This window comes from Melanerpes formicivorus, unplaced genomic scaffold (assembly GCF_026170545.1).
Source record: "Melanerpes formicivorus ecotype bairdi unplaced genomic scaffold, bMelFor1.0.p_v2 SCAF_13, whole genome shotgun sequence".
NCBI classification, from domain to species: Eukaryota; Metazoa; Chordata; class Aves; order Piciformes; family Picidae; genus Melanerpes; species Melanerpes formicivorus.
In genome coordinates this window covers 2,844,425-2,863,950 of record NW_027142365.1, presented here as the reverse complement: position 1 = coordinate 2,863,950, position 19,526 = coordinate 2,844,425, and the positions used below count along the sequence as shown (strand labels likewise).

General features: G+C 50.1%; 1 protein-coding gene across 26 annotated transcripts in view; it reads right to left on the bottom strand.

The window, feature by feature from the left end:
* OBSCN (obscurin, cytoskeletal calmodulin and titin-interacting RhoGEF) overlaps nt 1–19,526 on the bottom strand; it is a 179,934-nt gene that overhangs the window by 141,388 nt on the left and 19,020 nt on the right. For 25 of the 26 annotated variants that reach the window (XM_068145854.1, XM_068145856.1, XM_068145855.1 and 22 more), the window contains exons 7-20: nt 18,832–19,107; nt 16,014–16,286; nt 15,131–15,406; nt 13,710–13,985; nt 12,757–13,032; nt 8,956–9,231; nt 8,003–8,278; nt 7,047–7,322; nt 5,880–6,155; nt 4,987–5,262; nt 4,129–4,404; nt 3,497–3,763; nt 1,918–2,187; nt 761–1,024 (exon numbers count right to left, since the gene is read on the bottom strand). In XM_068145854.1, the coding sequence (XP_068001955.1) occupies nt 761–1,024; nt 1,918–2,187; nt 3,497–3,763; nt 4,129–4,404; nt 4,987–5,262; nt 5,880–6,155; nt 7,047–7,322; nt 8,003–8,278; nt 8,956–9,231; nt 12,757–13,032; nt 13,710–13,985; nt 15,131–15,406; nt 16,014–16,286; nt 18,832–19,107 (3,834 nt within the window). The remainder of the gene's footprint in view (nt 1–760; nt 1,025–1,917; nt 2,188–3,496; nt 3,764–4,128; nt 4,405–4,986; nt 5,263–5,879; nt 6,156–7,046; nt 7,323–8,002; nt 8,279–8,955; nt 9,232–12,756; nt 13,033–13,709; nt 13,986–15,130; nt 15,407–16,013; nt 16,287–18,831; nt 19,108–19,526) is intronic. The other variant, XM_068145862.1, reaches the window with a different exon arrangement.

Below are 19,526 nucleotides of genomic sequence, written 5' to 3'. Positions count from 1 at the left end.
CCCACGATGGAGGCCCCAGGACTACTCCAGACAACCTATTCAGCCATCCAAGCATTAAAAGCTTTTTGGCTGTCTAAGCTGACTCTATCTCCTTGCAGCCCAAGTCCATTGTTTCCTCTCATTATTTCCACCTGGAGAACACATTGTTGCCTTCACTTTAGAACAGCCTTGCAGGTGCTTGAAGTCTGTTATCAAGGTCCTGCCTACCTATTATTTATGACCTACACAGCCCCAGTTTGTGGCAAGGGCTTTACAGACAACATTAGGTAGTCTTGAAGTGCTTCATCTACCTTCTGCCTTCATCTGTCCTTTGATGATCATGGAAAGAGGACAGAAGGACAGAGCTACAGCTGGGACACCATTAGCTTGCTTGGAAGGGCAGCACCCTCAGAGAGAAGATTGGCCTTGTAGTTTTATTAACCCTGTCTCAGAGTAAAGAGATGCTCTGAAAGAGCAGATTACAGAGCACCAGCAGGGCAATGGGTGGCTAAGGAGGGAATGCTTCACCAAAAGCCATCCAAAGGAACAAACAGAGCATGCTGGAGAGTGAGAGACTTCAGAGGAGAGAGAAGAACCAGCTAAGAAGCCTGGAGATGCCTGAAAGTTGGTGGAGTGAGATGAGGGCCATTCTCTGCCCTTGCTTTCACCCTCTCTCAGTCATCTGGCTGGTGGCAATGGTCACTGTGACAGTGGGAGAGACCAGAATCCACCCCCAAAGCCTGCCCAGGGTATTTGTAGAAGTGGACATCATTCAACTTACTTTCCACGTTGATCTTTGCCTGGGTCTTGTCATCAGGACTCTCACAGCAGTAGAAGCCCCTGTCTGCAAAGGAGATGTCCCTGATCACCAGGGTGTGCTTTGTTCCCTCAGCTTTGATCTCTACTTTTTCACTGGGCTTCAGTACAATGCTGTTCCTCATCCACTTCACCTCTGCAGACTTGGTCAGCTCTACCTCCAAGGTCACTGTGTCTCTTTCTTCCACTGTTCTGGGCTCCAGTTTCTTCTTGAATGAGATTGAGGCCTCTGCCAAAGGAGAAGAAATGTCAGTAAGGATGTAGAGCATCCAGAGCACAGGCTTTCAGAGAACATTTAGATGGTGGCACACATATCTCCAGATGCATTCTGAGCATCTCTGCTTAATGAAGGCAAAGCAGAATTTATAAGAGAACAGAACAGAATTAACCAGGTTGGAATAGACCTTTGAGATCATCCAGTCCAACCTGTCACCCAACACCATCTGATCAACTCAACCATGGCACCAAGTGCCCCATCCAGTTCTTTCTTAAACACTACTAGAGATGATGACTCCACCACCTCCCTGGGCAGCACATTCCAGTGGCCAATCTCTCTTCCTATGAAGAACTTCTTCCTCACATCCAGCCTAAACCTCCCCTGGCACAGCTGGAGACTGTGTCCTCTTGTTCCTGGGAGAAGAAACCAACCCCCACCTGGCTACAACCTCCTTTCAGGTAGTTGTAGAGAGCAAGAAGGTCTCTCCTGAGCCTCCTCTTCTCCAGGCTAAGCAACCCCAGCTCCCTCAGCCTCTCCTCCCAGGGCTGTGCTCCAGACCCCTCCCCAGCTTTGTTGCCCTTCTCTGGACACCTTCCAGCAACTCAACATCTTTCCTAAACTGAGTGGCCCAGAACTGGACACAATTTTCCTACTCTAATATGATCAGTCACAGGAAAGGCCTCACTGGAGGTGTTTAGGAGGAGACTTGATAGGGAGCTTGGTTGCATGGTTGAGTTGATTAGATGGTGTTGGGTGATAGGCTGGATGCGATGATCTTGAAGGTCTTTTCCAACCTGGTTAATTCTATTCTAGTCTATTCTAGTCTAGTCTAGTCTAGTCTAGTCTAGTCTACAGAGGCCCCAGCCCCCATGGCAGCCTGTGCAGGGGGCCTTATCTCCTCTCACCTCGGACTCTGAGGTTGGCTGTGCTTTCTACGCCTTCAGCACTGGCGCAGATCTCAGCTGCATCTTCCAGCGTCAGGTCAGTGATGGTCAGGCTGTGGTTGGCGTCCTTCTGTGAGATGACATACTTCTTGCTGGCCTCAATCTTGACTCCATTCCTGAGCCAAGTGACCACAGCATCACTGGGTGAGACAGTGCACTTGAAGACAGCCTCTTTTCCTTCTTCAGAGACCACGCTGTTGAGACTCGTAACGAATTTCACCACTCTGGGAGCTGAGGATGGGAATAAACCATTTAGGAGCATGACTTAGCATAAACACCCTGAAAGAGGCACAGGCCTGGATGATTTTATTGACAATACCAATTTTTTAGTACTTACAGTAAGGGATCACAATAGAATCATAGAAAGGCTTGAGTTGGAAGAGACCTTAAAGATCGTCCAGTTCCAACCATCCTGCAAGGACACCTCCTGCTAGAGCAGGCTTCTCAGAGCCTCATCCAGCCTGGCCTGAAATGCTTCCAGGGATGAGGCATCCACAACTTCTCTGGGCAGCCCACTCCAGTGTTCCACCACCCTCACAGTAAAGAACTTCTTCCTCATGCCCATGGCACTTGGAGCCATGGTTTAGTTAGTCAGGAGGTGTTGGGTGACAGGTTGGACTTGATGATCTCTGAGGTCTTTTCCAACCTTATTGATTCTATGATCCAATCTAAACCAACCCTGCTCTAGTTTAAAACCATTGCCCCTTGTCCTATCACCACAGGCCCTTTTAAATAGCTCCTGCCCAGCTTTCCTCTAGGCCTGCCTGAAATGAATCTTCATGTTTCCCGTGTCTAAGTTCGGTGCATAAAGATGCCAGAAGACAGACAAACAAATGGGGGGAGGGAAAATCCCATTTGACATTTGGGATACTTAATTCCAGCCTCAAATGCAGTATGAGGTGGGTGTTGGTCTCTTCTCCCCAGTATCACAGAATCATAGAATAAATACGGTTGGAGAAGACCTCAGAGATCATCAAGTCCAAGCTGTCACCCAATGCCTCATGACTACTAAACCATGGCACCAAGTGCCACATCCAATCCCCTCTTGAACACCTCCAGGGATGGTGACTCCACCACCTCCCTGAGCAGCACATTCCAATGGCCAACAACTCTCTCTGGGAAGAACTTTCTCCTCCCCTCCAGCCTAAACCTCCCCTGGCACAGTTTGAGTGACAGAATGAGAGGAAACGGCCTCAAGGTGTACCAGGGGAGGTTTAGGTTGGGTATTCTTACTGCAAGAGGGAGGGAGGGGAGCAGGGAGGGGGAAGCTGTTGGTAACCCCCTGGTCTTGTCCAGGGGGGTTCTGGTGTTGTTTATAAATTGTAACCATTGTGTATTTTGTACACAGCCATTGCATTCCCTATTTCTAGCTTGTAGGTTTGCTTGCCAGTGCAGCTTCCTTTGCTTTCCAGCTGAGCTGCTCTGGCAGTGTTCATTTGGGAAAGGGGGGGGGGGGGGTGTGTCATTCCCACCCACCCCAGGTGCAATGACTAAACACAAACCCAAAGCTCCCTCCACATTGCCACCAAAGGAGCCATACGTTTGGGGGTGATGGTGACGCTGCTCTTGTCGTCCCTGGACTCGCAGGAGTACTCTCCCTCATCCTCAGCCCGGATGCCTGTGATGGTCAGGGTCCTTCTGAGCCCCTCCTGGTGAATCTGGAAGCGTTTGCTGGCTCTGAGCTCCACACCGTTCCTGCGCCACACCACCTGCCCCTTGGGGTGGCTCACGTCACAGCTCAGAGAGATGCTGCCTCCAATCTCGGCAGCAACAGCTTCCAGTCTCTTGGTAAACTTCACTGGGATTGCTGAGATGCAGGAGAAGAGAAAAGAGATGGAGAAAGGAAAAGATCAAAAGCCTGTTCCAAGAAGCTGGCTCTGAGCAACTGTAGCAAATGAATCATCCTAAGAATCACAGAATCAGAGAACTGTCAGGGTTGGAAGGGACCACAAGGATCAGCCAGGGGCTGGCTTCCCTCAGGCAGCCAGCAAAAGGCTCCAATTGGCTATTTGGGAGCAGGAGAGCTTTGCTGGCCTCTGCTGGGGCAGCCACAGCAGCTGCACCACCAATCCAAGCTTTGAGGCTGGAACAGTTTCAGAGCAGTGTCCTCCATCCTCCCAAGACAGTAGAGCCGCTGGCTTTGGGACACGCCACGCACTGCTCTCTCCTCACCTTTCACCTGCACTTGGAATTCCTGCTTGTCATTCTTTGTCTGGCAGGTGTAGACAGCAGTGTCTGAGCTCTCAGCCAGGTTGACTGTCAGGGTCCTGGATGCCCCCTCACTCTTAATCACGTATTTCTTGCTCGCCTTGATCTCTGTTCCATCCTTGAGCCACTTCACTGCAGCTGTTTCAGGCGTCACTGAGGTGCTCAGTGTGATGCTCTCGTGTTCTTCAACAACAAGAGGCTCCTTCTGGACAACTTTGTTCTCAAATTTAGCCTCTGGTTCTAAGACAGGCAGTAAAAGAGGAAAAATTAACAATTTCCATCTCAAATCCTTAACACAAAGAAGGGCAGCAAGGGTGGGGAGGGGTCTGGAGCACAGCCCTGGGAGGAGAGGCTGAGGGAGCTGGGGTTGCTTAGCCTGGAGAAGAGGAGGCTCAGGGGAGACCTTCTTGCTCTCTCCAACTCCCTGAAGCGAGGTTGTAGCCAGGTGGGGGTTGGTCTCTTCTCCCAGGCAACCAGCACCAAACAAGAGGACACAGTCTCAGGCTGTGCCAGGGGAGGTTTAGACTGGATGTTAGGAAGAAGTTCTATACAGAGAGAGTGATTGGCCATTGGAATGTGTTGCCCAGGGAGGTGGTGGAGTCTCCATCACTGGAAGTGTTTAGGAGGAGACTTGGTGGGGTGTTTGGTGCCATGGTTTAGTTGATTAGATGGTGTTGGGTGATAGGTTGGACTGGATGATCTCTGAGGTCTTTTCTAACCTGGTTAATTCTATTCTATTCTATTCTATTCTCCTAGGTAGGGAATCTCCATTATTTTTTTTCCCTCTAAGCCACCCAGAGAGCTGCTTAGGTGAGAGCTCACCAGTTGGTTCCAACTTGAAGGTCAGCTTCTGGCCTGCAGCCTCACAGATGTATTCTCCAGCATCCCTCCTCTCCAGCTGCTCCACCACCAGGCGCCGGGTCTTGCCCAGGGTTTCTATTTTGAACTTTCTAGAGGAAATCAGCAGTTTGCCATCCTTGAACCATTTCACTTCGGTTGTGTCCTCTGCCACCTCACAGCTGAGCGTGGCACTTTCTGTCAGGACAGCTTTCACCTCCTGCTGGACCTTTTCCTGGTTGATGAAGGCAGGCTTGGGCTCTGAAAGAAGCAAATATTGATTGAGGGAGTGAATGAGCTCAGGCTTACACATTTCTGTGCAGGCACCTGGAAAACATTTGGGCTGTCACCTGCCAAAACAGGCTGCCTTCACTGGGCAGAATCTACCCTTCTGTGGATCCCAACTGCAGTGTGGAAACTAGGGAAGCAGGAGCCTAGGAGTGGAGAAGATCTCAAAGGTCTCTTCCAACCTGGGTTATTCTATTCTATTCTATTCTATTCTATTCTATTCTATTCTATTCTATTCTATTCTATTCTATTCTATTCTACCCTACCCTATCCTATCCTACCCTATCCTACCTTACCCTATCCTACCCTACCCTATCCTATTCTACCCTATCCTATCCTATCCTACCCTACCCTGTCCCCAAGAGGGTCCTTGACAGCAATCCTGTGGTGGGAAATCACCATGCAAAAGCCTCCTTTAATTCAAATAGAATGAGCTCAGCCTTTGTGCCATACTAGAAACAAACACTCCCACGTCTGCAAGTGCAGAAAAGGAGATCAGGTGAAGCCTACAGACTATTGCAACTGAGCCACTGTGCAACAGCTACTGCAGTTATTATCCTCTCCTGTAATTCAGACCAGATGTGTCTTACCTGTGACAGCAACCTTGAAGGTCAGCTTCTGGCCAGCAGCCTCACAGCTGTACTCCCCAGCATCTTTCTTCTCCAGCTGACTCACCACCAGCCGACGAGATTTGCCCTCTGACTCCACCTTGAACTTCTTGCTGGCAGTGATCAGCTTCCCTTCCTTGTACCATTTCACCTCAGTCTTCTCCTGGGCCACCTCGCAGCTCAGGGTGGCATTTTCTGACAGTGCAGCTTTCACCTCTTTCTGCACCTTCTCCTTGTTTGTAAAGATGACTTCTGGCTCTGAAATGACAGAGAAATTCAGAGTGCCTCCAAGATGTGCTGTTGCCCAATGCCCTTAGCATGGTTTACAGGTAGGATTGAAAACCAAGGGTCTGACTTGATAATAAACATGTAAAGCCATTTGTAGAACACTCTCAAAGTGCTCTGTGGGGAGGTTTTGTGTTTTGCTGGGTGCAGACACCCTCCTGCTCTCCACTGCAGGCCTGCTCTGCCATTCACTGAGAACCAGCTGCCTTGCAGAGACATTCTGGTTGCACCAATCTGTGGGGATGGAGATGTGCAGTCAGTACTTCCACAGTTTCAAAGGATCACAGGATGATAGGGGTTGGAAGGGACCTCTGAAGATCATCCAGTCCAACCCCCCTGCTGAGCAGGAGCAGAGCATCCAGCGCAGCTCACACAGGAATGCATCCAGATGGGGCTGGAAAGTCTCCAGAGAAGGAGACTCCACAACCTCTCTGGGCAGCCTGTGCCAGTGCTCTGTGACCCTCACAGTGAAGAAGTTCCTCCATATGTTGAGGTGGAACCTCCTGTGCTGTAGTTCATATCCACTGCTCCTTGTCCTATCCCAGGGAGCAAGTGAGCAGAGCCTGTCCCCTCCCTCCTGACCCCCAGCTCTTAGATATTTACAAACATTTATTAGCTCCCCTCTCAATCTTCTCTTCTCCAGACTAAAAAGCCCCAGGGCTCTCAGCCTCTCCTCACAAGGCAGTGCTGCAGTCCCTTCAGCATCCTGGCAGCTCTGGGCTTGCTCCTACAGAGATGGGAAGGTACCAAACGTTTCCAAGGATGGATCTCACTACCTTATCCTATTTTACATGGAAGGTAATAATATTAATTTCTCTAGATGCTCCAGAAGTGGAAATTTGGGGCCAAAGAACCTTCTCTCACCTGTGACATCAACCTTGAAGGTCAGCTTCTGGCCAGCAGCCTCACAGCTGTACTCCCCAGCATCTTTCTTCTCCAGCTGACTCACCACCAGCCGACGAGATTTGCCCTCTGACTCCACCTTGAACTTCTTGCTGGCAGTGATCAGCTTCCCTTCCTTGTACCATTTCACCTCAGTCTTCTCCTGGGCCACCTCACAGCTCAGGGTGGCATTTTCTGTCAGTGCAGCTTTCACCTCCTTCTGTACCTTCTCCTTGTTGATGAAAGCATCTTCTGCTTCTGGAGGGGGAGGAGAAGCAAATTACAAACCAGAGGTGTGTTCACTCTTGCCAAACATGTTTACAACCAGCTGCAAAATCCTCCTGACAAGAGCTTCCCCCAGTTCTTGGTGTTTGGGACTGGTCACCCCCTCCCCATGCCCAGCTAAACACCACACACTAAGAGGCCATGCCCTTCAGTGCTGCCTGAGGACAAGACATCAACCATTTCTGAGCAAAATGAAGCAGTGCCTCACAAGCTCAGGGTTTTCTCATCCCCAGGGATTCACAGGCAATCTGACTGTTTGTCCTTTAATGTAATGTACACACAAGAACTCCATCTCAGCCACCACTGAGACTCCAGCCTAGGTCTTGGCCAGTCTAGCTACTCCTTTAGCTTGATTCCAGATGTATTTTCCTACATCTCTGGGAGATGACCCTACCTTTGTACCTACCAAACACAATAACACATGTAAACTTGTTTAATCTTCCTTTACTCTGACAGCAGAAGCCAGCAAGGATGGCTGAGTGGGATGCATCTCAGGGATGAAGCTAGAGGCATCTCTGAGACAGGGGATGCACACAAGCTGCTCAGTGAAGATCTGGGTTCCACAGACCCTGGAGCCCAGAGAATGGTTCATTTTGCTCTGTAGCAAGAACTCATGGACCTTTATGTGATGAGAACAAAAATGTGTCTCCCACCTGTGACATCAAGCTTGAAGGTCAGCTTCTGGCCTGCAGCCTCACAGCTGTACTCCCCAGCATCTTTCTTCTCTAGCTGACTCACCACCAGCCGACGAGATTTGCCCTCTGACTCCACCTTGAACTTCTTGCTGGCAGTGATCAGCTTCCCTTCCTTGTACCATTTCACCTCAGTCTTCTCCTGGGCCACCTCACAGCTCAGGGTGGCATTTTGTGTCAGTGCAGCTTTCACCTCTTTCTGCACCTTCTCCTTGTTGATGAAAGCATCTTCTGCTTCTGGAGAGTGGGAGAAGCAATTTAAAACCCACACACTGTGCAAGCTGCTCAAGCCCCAGTGGAACCTCTGACAACCTCCACAGCCCTCTCAGTTCAGGACAGTCCCACTCACAGCAAAGATGCACTCAGACAGGACATCATCCTCTGCACAGCCTGAGGAGCACAGAGCAGCCACTTCTGAGCCAAAGCATCCAGGGCCTCAGGGGTTAAGGTTCTTCTCATCCCCACAAGAAAGCCAACTTCTTCTTCCATAACACAACACACCAACAACCTCCCAATCTCCTTTGCTACTGGCACCCACAGGTAAGCTTTGTCCAATCTAAGTGCTTCTGGGATAGTTCAGCTTTCCTACCCTTCCAGATGTGCTGTCCTGCACACTTGGGGCTGATCCTACCCTTATCCCTGCACAGCATGTGTTAAGCTGCCTGGGTTTTGCTTACTGGGAAAGCAGAAAACCATAAGGCTGCCTGAGTGGGATTCATCTCACAGATGGAGAGACCTGTGCTTAGTGGCCCTCATGACATTGGCTTCACACAAGCTGATTGCTTGATCAGTTTGTCTCCTCAGTGAAGTTCTAAGCTACACAGACTCTGAAGCCTAGAGCATGATTCATTTTGCTCTGTAGTAAAGGGAACTCATGGACCTTTATGGGATGAGAAGCAAAATGTGTCTCCTACCTGTGACAGCAACCTTGAAGGTCAGCTTCTGGCCAGCAGCCTCACAGCTGTACTCCCCAGCATCTTTCTTCTCCAGCTGACTCACCACCAGCCGACGAGATTTGCCCTCTGACTCCACCTTGAACTTCTTGCTGGCAGTGATCAGCTTCCCTTCCTTGTACCATTTCACCTCAGTCTTCTCCTGGGCCACCTCACAGCTCAGGGTGGCATTTTCTGTCAGTGCAGCTTTCACCTCCTTTTGCACCTTGTCCTTGTTGATGAAAGCATCTTCTGGCTCTAAAATAGGGAAACATTAGGGGGGAAATACACAAGATCTGAATAGCTTGCATGTAGAAGATCCTCCATGTGTTTTGTGAGAGGTTCTACAGGATCATTTCTTGCAAGTAGCATTGCTATGGAGGTCCTTCTATCTCATAGAACACTGCACCCTCCAAACATAAGCAGTTACTGCCTGCCTCCCTCAGTCACTCCCTGCAGTCTCCTACAGACAGCTTTTCCCCTCCTTGAAGACTCTCTTCTCTGCATACCATCTCTGTCGTGTTTGCAGTCTGAGTGGCAGGAGCTGCCTGGGAGGGTGAGGAGTAGGGGTGACTTCAGGTCATGTTCCTACACTGCTGACCATGGCACTCCTTGTAATCCCTGGAGCCACACCATAGGCTGGCCATGGGTACTGCACAATCCATGGACAGAGAAGTGTCCTGCAGGGAGCAAGCTGAAGCAGGAACCCCTTTTATACACTCTACATTTGAGCTCCTCTGCTGCATCAGCTGTAGAAGGGGTGCAAGAAGGTCTCATTGTCATTAAGTTGTCATTAACAAGGCAGCAGATGTGGCCTGTACTGCATGATGCAGAGCTCCTCAAAGGCAAACCTCAGCCCACTGCAGATGAAGCAGCATTCTGAGAGCTAAAATAGCTCCAGCACAGCTCACAGTCCAAACAGGCTGTGACAATATGGAACATCTCAGCTTCTGTCTGCAGCAGGAACCATGAATGGGCAACAAAGAGGTGAGTTACACACCAAGTGTGTACATGGGGGCTGTACCTGAAAGGACCAGTTGGCAGAGGCAGAGTCTCCCAGATGGGTTATTCATCCTCTGCACTCCTGCCCTTTAACAGCAATGGGTTGGGTGGTTTAATCCAAACCATATTTATACCATACTATTAGACCATGTAATGGTTTAATATGAAACCCTTTTTATAGCAATAGGGAAAGTCACTAAAGCTTTTCATCAGCTCACAAAGAGTTTTACACCACCCAGCCTTTCGCCTCAGAAATGTGTTTTGGGGTTAAAACAGTCAAACAGCATTTCCAGCCCCAGCTGCAGCTGCTTAGTGAAGTTCTGCTGGAACTGGATGAAAAACCCTTTGCAGGACATGTGGCTCTGGCCATTTCAAGCAAGGATTTCACTGGCACCATCATGCTTGAACTGATGAGATTGCTGCCTCAGACCTTTCAGCTACACAGCCAGCTCATTCCCAAAGCCTGCAGCACCTGCTTCCCTCAAAGCCCCAAATTCATAGCTGCACCCCAGCACTCAACACTTGGCATCTAACCTTCAAGCAGTCCTCAAGCAGGGAAGGTTTTGTGTGCCCAGTGGAGCCCTGGAGTACAGGAGCCCTGCAAACTCTTCTGAGTGCAATGGTAGCAGGAGAAATGAAGAAGCCAGCAAGCCACTGAGCTGTGGGACGATGCAGGGAGACAAGGGTTTGTGCAGCAGCAGAGCCAACCCTTCTGAGTACTCATAATCCCTCCTGACTTTCACACTGGATCATCTTGCAGGGAGTGCTGGCCTTGCAATGTCATGGCACAGCTGTACCCATGAGGAATACAGCAACAGTAGCTAGGCAAGGACTCTCCCCTTGTGACACAGGGGGAGCAGTGTTACCTTACCCTGTCCAGCCATGAGCTCATCTGCATTGAAAGAGAACTCAAATCCTTTGGCTCCTGAGGCAGACAGCTAAGCACAGCCCTCAGGTACAGGAATTCAAACCCCAAAGCACCAAGTTACTGTGCTGTCTGACTCCTCAGAGCAGTGTACTGAGACACTGGAACTGCTTGCCCAGAGCAGTTGTGGATGCCTCATGCCTGGAAGTGTGTAAGACCAGGATGGATGAGGCTTTAAGCAACCTGGTCTAGTGAGAGGTGTCCCTGCCCATGGCAGGAGTGCTGAAACTGAATGACCTTCAAGGTCCCTTCCAGCTCAAGCCATTCTATGATAATGTATGGGCTGGTTTCAGTGGCTGAGCTGAATTTGGTTCATACCAGTGGGCTTTCTGCCAGGGCTCATGTTGTATGTTCTCTGAAAGATGCCTCTCAGGTCTAGCCTTGCTGTAAGCCAGCCCCCACTGAACCTGGCAGCTCCCTGAGCCAAGAGCATGAGCTGCACAATTCATGAGACAGAGCCAGTGCCCCAACTCCCCACCTGTGTGCCCCATGCAGAGTGGGGACCCAGCAGCTGATGGCTTACAGTGTGTGCTATGGGGAGGACCAAAGCTGGAACCTACAGCAGTGCTTCCACACAGCACATAGAAGGTGGGGGGAGCAGAGAACCATAAAATAATTTGGGTTGAAAGGGACCTGAAAGATCATCAACTTCCAATCCCCTCTCCCATGGGCAGGGACACCTTCCACAAGTTCATGTCCAAAGTCCCCGGCCTCAGACACTTCCAGGGATGGGGGATTTACAACCTCTCTGGCCAAGCTGTTTCAGTGTCTCATCACCCTCACACAGTGAAGAACTCTTCCCTTACATCTACCCTAAACCTAACCACTTTCAGTTTAAAGCCATCCCCTCTTGTCCCATCACTACATGCCCACCAGCCTGACACATCACAACCAGGTATCCAACAACAGATGGAAGAAGTGGTAAGAGGAGGAGCTGGATGACAGGCTGTTGAACACAAACTATCTGTGACAGAACAAGAGGACACAGTCTCAAGCTGTGCCAGGGGAGGTTTAGACTGGATGGTAGGAAGAAGTTCTTCCCAGAAAGAGAGATTGGCCATTGGGATGTGCTGCCCAGGGAGGTGGTGGAGTCACCATCCCTGGAGGTGTTTAGGAAGAGACTGGATGGGGTACTTGGTGCCATGGTTTAGTTGATTAGATGGTGTTGGGTGACAGGTTGGATTGATGATCTCAAGGGTCTTTTCCAACCTGGTTAATTCTGTTCTGTTCTATCTGTATCTATTTGAGTCCATCAGCCATGAAAGACTCATGGTCTGTGGAGCTGTTGCTCACCTCTGGGTGTTTGCACAACCAGACTATGGACTAGCTGAAGCAATTCCCTGTTTTGGGAGGGAAGGAGGACATTGTGCAGAGAAAAGATGAAACAAAGAGCAAGAATATCAACAACAAGAGGAGGAACACAGCAATAGTGGTGATCAGATTGGAAGAGGCCCTTGATCAATGTGCCTGCTCATGGAAACCCTTGATTCACTATCTGGGACTAAGATGACAGCAGGGAGTTAACAGCCTGGGGTCAAGATACCTACACACAACCTCTAGATCTGCCTGACACAGCCTCACTGAAATGATGGCTTAGACCAGCATCAGAAGGCACATTAACAGCATTTCTAATCTCTTGACAGAGAAAACAGGAGAAGAATCATAGAATCATATCAGAGAATCAATAAGGTTGGAAAAGACCTCAGAGGTCATCAAGTCCAACCTGTCACCCAACACCTCCTGACTAACTAAACCATGGCACCAAGTACCATGTCCAATCCCCTCTTGAACACCTCCAGAAGACAATCAGAAGCAAAGAAAAGGCAATGAAACACCAACCAAAATGTGTCTCCCACCTGTGACAGCAACCTTGAAGGTCAGCTTCTGGCCAGCAGCCTCACAGCTGTACTCCCCAGCATCTTTCTTCTCCAGCTGACTCACCACCAGCCGACGAGATTTGCCCTCTGACTCCACCTTGAACTTCTTGCTGGCAGTGATCAGCTTCCCTTCCTTGTACCATTTCACCTCAGTCTTCTCCTGGGCCACCTCACAGCTCAGGGTGGCATTTTCTGTCAGTGCAGCTTTCACCTCTTTCTGCACTTTTTCCTTGTTGATGAAAGCATCTTCTGCTTCTGGAGAGTGGGAGAAGCAATTTAAAACCCACACACTGTGCAAGCTGCTCAAGCCCAAATGGAACCTCTGACAACCTCCACAGCCCTCTCAGTTCAGGACAGTCCCACTCACAGCAAAGATGCACTCAGACAGGACATCATCCTCTGCACACCCTGAGGAGCACAGAGCAGCCACTTCTGAGCCAAAGCATCCAGGGCCTCAGGGGTTAAGGTCCTTCTCATCTCCGCAAGAAAGCCAACTTCTTCTTCCATAACACAACACACCAACAACCTCCCAATCTCCTTTGCTACTGGCACCCACAGGTAAGCTTTGTCCAATCTAAGTGCTTCTGGAATAGTTCAGCTTTCCTACTCTTCCAGATGTGCTGTCCTGCACACTTGGGGCTGATCCTACCCTTATCCCTGCACAGCATGTGTTAAGCTGCCTGGGTTTTGCTTACTGGGAAAGCAGAAAACCATAAGGCTGCCTGAGTGGGATTCATCTCACAGATGGAGAGACCTGTGCTTAGTGGCCCTCATGACATTGGTTTCACACAAGCTGATTGCTTGATCAGCTTCTCTCCTCAGTGAAGATCTAAGCTACGCAGACTCTGGAGCCTAGAGCATGATTCATTTTGCTCTGTAGTAAAGGGAACTCATGGACCTTTATGGGATGAGAACCAAAATGTGCCTCCTACCTGTGACAGCAACCTTGAAGGTCAGCTTCTGGCCAGCAGCCTCACAGCTGTACTCCCCAGCATCTTTCTTCTCCAGCTGACTCACCACCAGCCGACGAGATTTGCCCTCTGACTCCACCTTGAACTTCTTGCTGGCAGTGATCAGCTTCCCTTCCTTGTACCATTTCACCTCAGTCTTCTCCTGGGCCACCTCACAGCTCAGGGTGGCATTTTCTGTCAGTGCAGCTTTCACCTCCTTTTGTACCTTGTCCTTGTTTGTAAACATGTCTTCTGTCTCTGCAAGAAAGCCACAGCAGTCACCCTTGGGTTCTTTTTGCAGTTGTCCTCTCCAGTTCTTTATCAACCCTGTTTCACTGTGCTTGCCCTTGCCAGGTGGCATCATGATCAGAGGGCTGGAGCACCTCTCCTGTGAGGACAGACTGAGGGAGTTGGGGCTGTTCAGTCTGGAGAGGAGAAGGCTGCAAGGAGACCTAATTGTGGCCTTCCAGGATCTGAAGGGGGCTACAAGAAAGCTGGGGAGGGACTTTTGAGGGTGTCAGGGAGGGATAGGACTGGGGGGGATGGAACAAAACTAGAAATGGGTAGATTGAGGTTGGCTGTTAGGAAGGAGTTCTTCCCCAGGAGGGTGGTGAGAGCCTGGCACAGGCTGCCCAGGGAGGTGGTGGAAGCGTCATCCCTGGAGGTGTTTGCAGCCAGGCTGGCTGTGGCTGTGAGCAACCTGCTGTAGTGTGAGGTGTCCCTGCCCATGGCAGGGGGGGTGGAACTGGCTGATCTTTGAGGCCCTTTCCAGCCCTGACAATTCTATGGTTCTATGATCATGTTAGCCCATTAAAGACAAGAAAACTCTTTCCCCTCCATCTTACTGACAGTGAAGAAGTGCATGGGAATTCTGGATAAAGGTTAAAAAGAAATCATCATTTGAGCACAGATTTGGACTTGGGTCTTAGAGCATCAACATGCACTGCCTGAACTCTCCTCCCTCTTGTTCCAAAGCTTCCAGTGAATGAAGCTTCAGTTTTCATTCAGTCTTCCTACCCATGAACTGTTCCACTTCTTTTATTAGGATCACTGCAGTTCAGCTATTCTCCATCTCATCAGAGCTCTCTCAGCACCTCCTCATTGCCTTGTATCTATCCTTGCACCTCTGCTATGGCCTCACACTATGATTCTACAGGATCTTCTCTGTAGGCACAGCCAATAGCTGAGAGAGATGCACACCTGACCATCCTTGCCCTTCAATTGCTATGGTTCCATGGAAGCCAAAGTGCACATTGAAAAGGTTGATAGGGCAGCTGGCCAGAAATGAAGTCCTACAGCTGAAATACTTCACCCCAGAGAGGCTGTGAGGTGATCCTCCAAACGTCAGACACCACCCCAAAGTGAAGGTTTCCTTAGTTTTGGCATTCCCAGCATTTTCTCACCTCTGACTTTGACTTGGAATGTTGTGCTGTCATCCTTTGTTTCACAGGTGTAGCTCCCTTGGTCTGCTTGTGTCACCTTCTTGACGATGAGCTTGCGCTGCGTCCCCTGGGAGATGACTGTTGTCCTCTGGTCCTGCTTCACCTCACTTTGATCCTTCTTCCACACCACCGCTCCACTGGCGGCTGACACCTCACACACCAGCTCCAGGGTGTCAGAAGGACTGACTGAGACCTCTGGAGGCGTTTTGGGCTTGTTGACAAAGTTAACAGCTTCATCTGGAAAGAGAAAGCAGCTCATGGCTTGGGCTCGGGATCCTCTGCACGGATAGGATAGGATAGGATAGGATAGGATAGGATAGGATAGGATAGGATAGGATAGGATAGGATAGGGTGGAGTAGAGTAGAGTAGAGTAGAGTAGAGTAGAGTAGAGTAGAGTAGAGTAGAGTAGAGTAGAGTAGAGTAGAGTAGAGTAGAGTAGAGTAGAGTAGAGTAGAGTAGAGTAGAGTAGAGTAGAGTAGAGTAGAGTAGAGTAGAGTAGAGTGGAATGGAATGGACCAGACCAGCTTGGAAGAGACCTTTGAGATCATCAAGTCTAACTTATCACCCAGCACCATCTAATCAACTAAACCATGGCACCAAGCACCCCAGCCAGTCTCTTCCTAAACACCTCCAGGGATGGTGACTCCACCACCTCCCTGGGCAGCACATCCCAATGGCCAGCCTCTCTTGCTGGGAAGAACTTCTTCCTAGCACCCAGCCTAACCCTCCTCTGGCACAGCTTGCAGACAGCAGTCACAGCTATGGCAATAAACTGTGGATGGGAGTCAGAACAGCCCTGAGTTTCTAACAGACTCTGCTCCAATCTCTGCATCCCAAACTCACCTGAGACTTTTAAATCAAAAGTCAGAGTGTCATCTCCTATTTTGCACGTGTATGTTCCTTCATCTTCTTTTGTCACAGCTGAAGCCACGAGCTTGTGCAGCTTTCCTTTGTCTTCCACCGTGAATTTCTTGCTGGCTGTGATCTCTTTGCCATCTTTGTACCACTTAACCATGAGGTTGGCCTCAGAGGTCTCAGCAAGAAATTCAGCCTGCTTTCCGGTGGTGGCCCTGACAACTCCTCCACTTTTCTCTTTGTTTATGAAGGTTGCAGGTGCTGAAACAGGACACAGACACACAGTGGTGGTCAGGAATGGCCTGGCCAGCAGGAAATGCATGCACTGAGACCTAAATAGGTACATCTTACCTCTGGCACAGGCTGGCCAGAGAGGTGGTGGGTGCCCCATCCCTAGAAACATTCCAGGCCAGGCTGGATGGGTCTTTGAGCAGCCTTGTCTAGCTGAGGCTATCCCTGCTCACCTCTAAAGGTTCCTTCCTACCCAAACCACTCTGTGATTTTATGACCTACATTTGGTATTCATTTATCCTAAGACCAAATACTCATGCTTAATTATGGATCTAATCCCTAGATGCTAATGCACAAGCAGACAAACTTCCAGCCTTAATAAACCATACACTTGACTAGGATGTGTCCAAGAAGCAGAGCACACAGACAACACAGGAGGCTGAGGCCAGAGGAGAGGAAGCCCTGGGCAATAGGGCTTCTGGAAAAGAGCTGAGAGGTTAGGAAGGAAATGAAGCAAGCAAGCTCTCCAAGCAAGCCTGAGAGATGTCCTCTGTGCACCACAGGAAGTTCAGCAAGGCCAAGGGCAAAGTCCTGCACGTGGGTCAGAGCAGCTCTGGGGAGGGGAGGGGAGAGGAGGAGGGAGGGGAGAGGGAAAGGCAGTTAAGGGCCACTTTATCTCTGGTCCTCAAGGGCCTCTGATCAGCTTCTGGCAAGGACAGGAGTTTGCATCTGACCTCTCCAGGTCCCTACCAGCCCTGTTCACTAAGCTTTACTAGTTATAGAAGCAACAGCTTCTTATACAGAGAGAAACAGAGCAGGTGAAGTACCAGAAGCATTTAAACCATGGGGAACTTTATTCTTGTTTGTTTCTTTTTGTATGGTTGTCTGTTTGGGTTGGCTTTGTTTGTTTGGGTCGATTTTGTTTGGGTTGGGGTTGGCTTTGTTTGTTTGGGTTGGGGTCGATTTTGTTTGTTTGGGTTGGTGTTGACTTTGTTTGTTTGGGTTGGGGTTGTCTGTTTGGGGTTTATTTCCCAGCCTGTTTCCAGCTGTTTCCCTAATGACTCCTAGCAGTGCAGGAGGAAAACACTGCAGTCCCTCTCCTCTACTCAACCACCTATGCCCATGAAGCCTGCAGGGGTCAAACCCTGCTGAGACCTCCACTTCACCAGCACCTCTGGGACTGAGACCACAGGTTAAAAGATTGAGGAAGAAGGAGATGAGTTGGTTCCTGCACTTCTCTCTTCCTCAGCAAAGCAGAGTGCAAAGCACAAGCCCAGCAGGCTGGCGGAGGCTGCTCAGGTGTCCCTGCTCTGAGGCCGGCGGTCATGTGTCAGGGGCTGCCTGGCACTGAGGGCCCTGGCAGGGCAGGGAGGGCCTGCAGTGACAAATGGGAAGTGCATTTTTCTAGCAGGGCTTTTTTTGGGCAGGAAGCCCAGCAAGTGACTCCAGCCAGGGCTCAGTGTGGTGGCCTCTTGGCAGCCACGTGATGCCCATGTGCCACACACAGCTGACCTGCACATCAGGTGATGCCCCAGCCAGCTGGCTCTGCCTGGCAGGGCTGAGACACTTTTTGGCTATGCCTTTAACACTTTTTTTCACAGATCTTGAGCAGATAAGTAGTAAAATGTAAATAAATCACTACAGGGTGTAAAAAGGAAAATAAGGATCATTCTGGACACTCCCATTGGAGAGAGATCCACTTTGGTCACAGCAACCCCAGGCACTGCTACAGGCTGGGGGCAGAGTGGCTGGAGAGCAGCCAGGCAGAAAGGGACCTGGGGGTGCTGATTGACAGCAGCTGAACATGAGCCAGCAGTGTGCCCAGGTGGCCAAGAAGGCCAATGCCATCCTGGCCTGGATCAGGAACAGTGTGGCCAGCAGGAGCAGGGAAGTCATCCTGCCCTGTGCTCAGCACTGGTTAAGCCACACCTTGAGTCCTGTGTCCAGTTCTGGGCTCCTCAGGTTAGGAAAGATGTTGAGATGCTGGAAGGTGTCCAGAGAAGGGCAACAAAGCTGGGGAGGGGTCTGGAGCACAGCCCTGTGAGGAGAGGCTGAGGGAGCTGGGGTTGCTTAGTCTGGAGAAGAGGAGGCTTAGGGGGAGACCTTCTTGCTGTCTACAACTGTTGGTTTCCAGTGCAAAGCTTGAAGCCTCTGTGTCTTGCTGTGGCAGTGGCTGTGCCCACTAGCTAGGTACCAGGTCATCAGGAGGGAAGGGACTGCCATGAAGGCAGGAATAACCGAAGGAGGCAGCTACGACACAGTACTGGTTCAAATCTAGCAAACATTGAGACAAAGGAGCCTTTAGCTGTTTCTCTGTGCAGCCTTCCATCTGAATACCCTGCACAGAGCAGGCCAGCTGCTGTGCCTGGGGAAAATCTGTTCTTATTCCTCAGGGGATTGACAGAAACCAAAACAAAACCAAAACCAAGGGAAAAAAAAAAAACCAAATCACAGTAACCAAACCAAACCAAACACCAAAACTCCCTGCACAGCCTCTGGAGCACTCTCTGTCCATCCCTTGCTGACTCTGGTGGCTTAGAGTCACTAAAGCAGAGCAGCCCAGACAGTCACCCACCTTTCACTGTAAGCTGATAGACCATTTTATCCCCTGCACAGGTGCACTCATAGACTCCAACATCCTCTGCTGCAGTGTGGAGGATTTTCAGGATATGCTTCTTCCCCACAGTTTGAAGCTCATATTTGTCACTGGCCTTGAGCTCTTTCCCATCCTTCATCCACTTCACAGCAGCTTCTGTGTCTGAGAGCTCAGCCAGAAGCTTGGCTTCCTCCTGCAGCCTGGCAGAGACCTTCTCCACATCTCTGCTCTTGTTGGTAAACCTCACTGCAGCACCTGGCAGGAGCAAAGCTTTTGTTATGTCAAGTTATATCAACATATCCCTGACATGAGTCTGCTGGAGAGTCTGGGATCTCTGACAGAGTATAAGGTCTTGTTCCTGCTCTCACACTCATGTCAATAATGAGCTGCTTGTCTGGTTTGGATTTTTTGTCCCACTTTGGCCACAACAACCCCAGGCAGTGCTACAGGCTGGGGGCAGAGTGGCTGGAGAGCAGCCAGGCAGAAAGGGACCTGGGGGTAATAGTTTATAGTAGGCTGAACATGAGCCAGCAGTGTGCTCAGGTGGCCAAGAAGGCCAATGGCATCCTGGCCTGCACCAGGAATAGTGTGGCCAGCAGGAGCAGGGAAGTCATTCTGCCCTGTGCTCAGCACTGGTTAAGCCACACCTTGAGTCCTGTGTCCAGTTCTGGGCA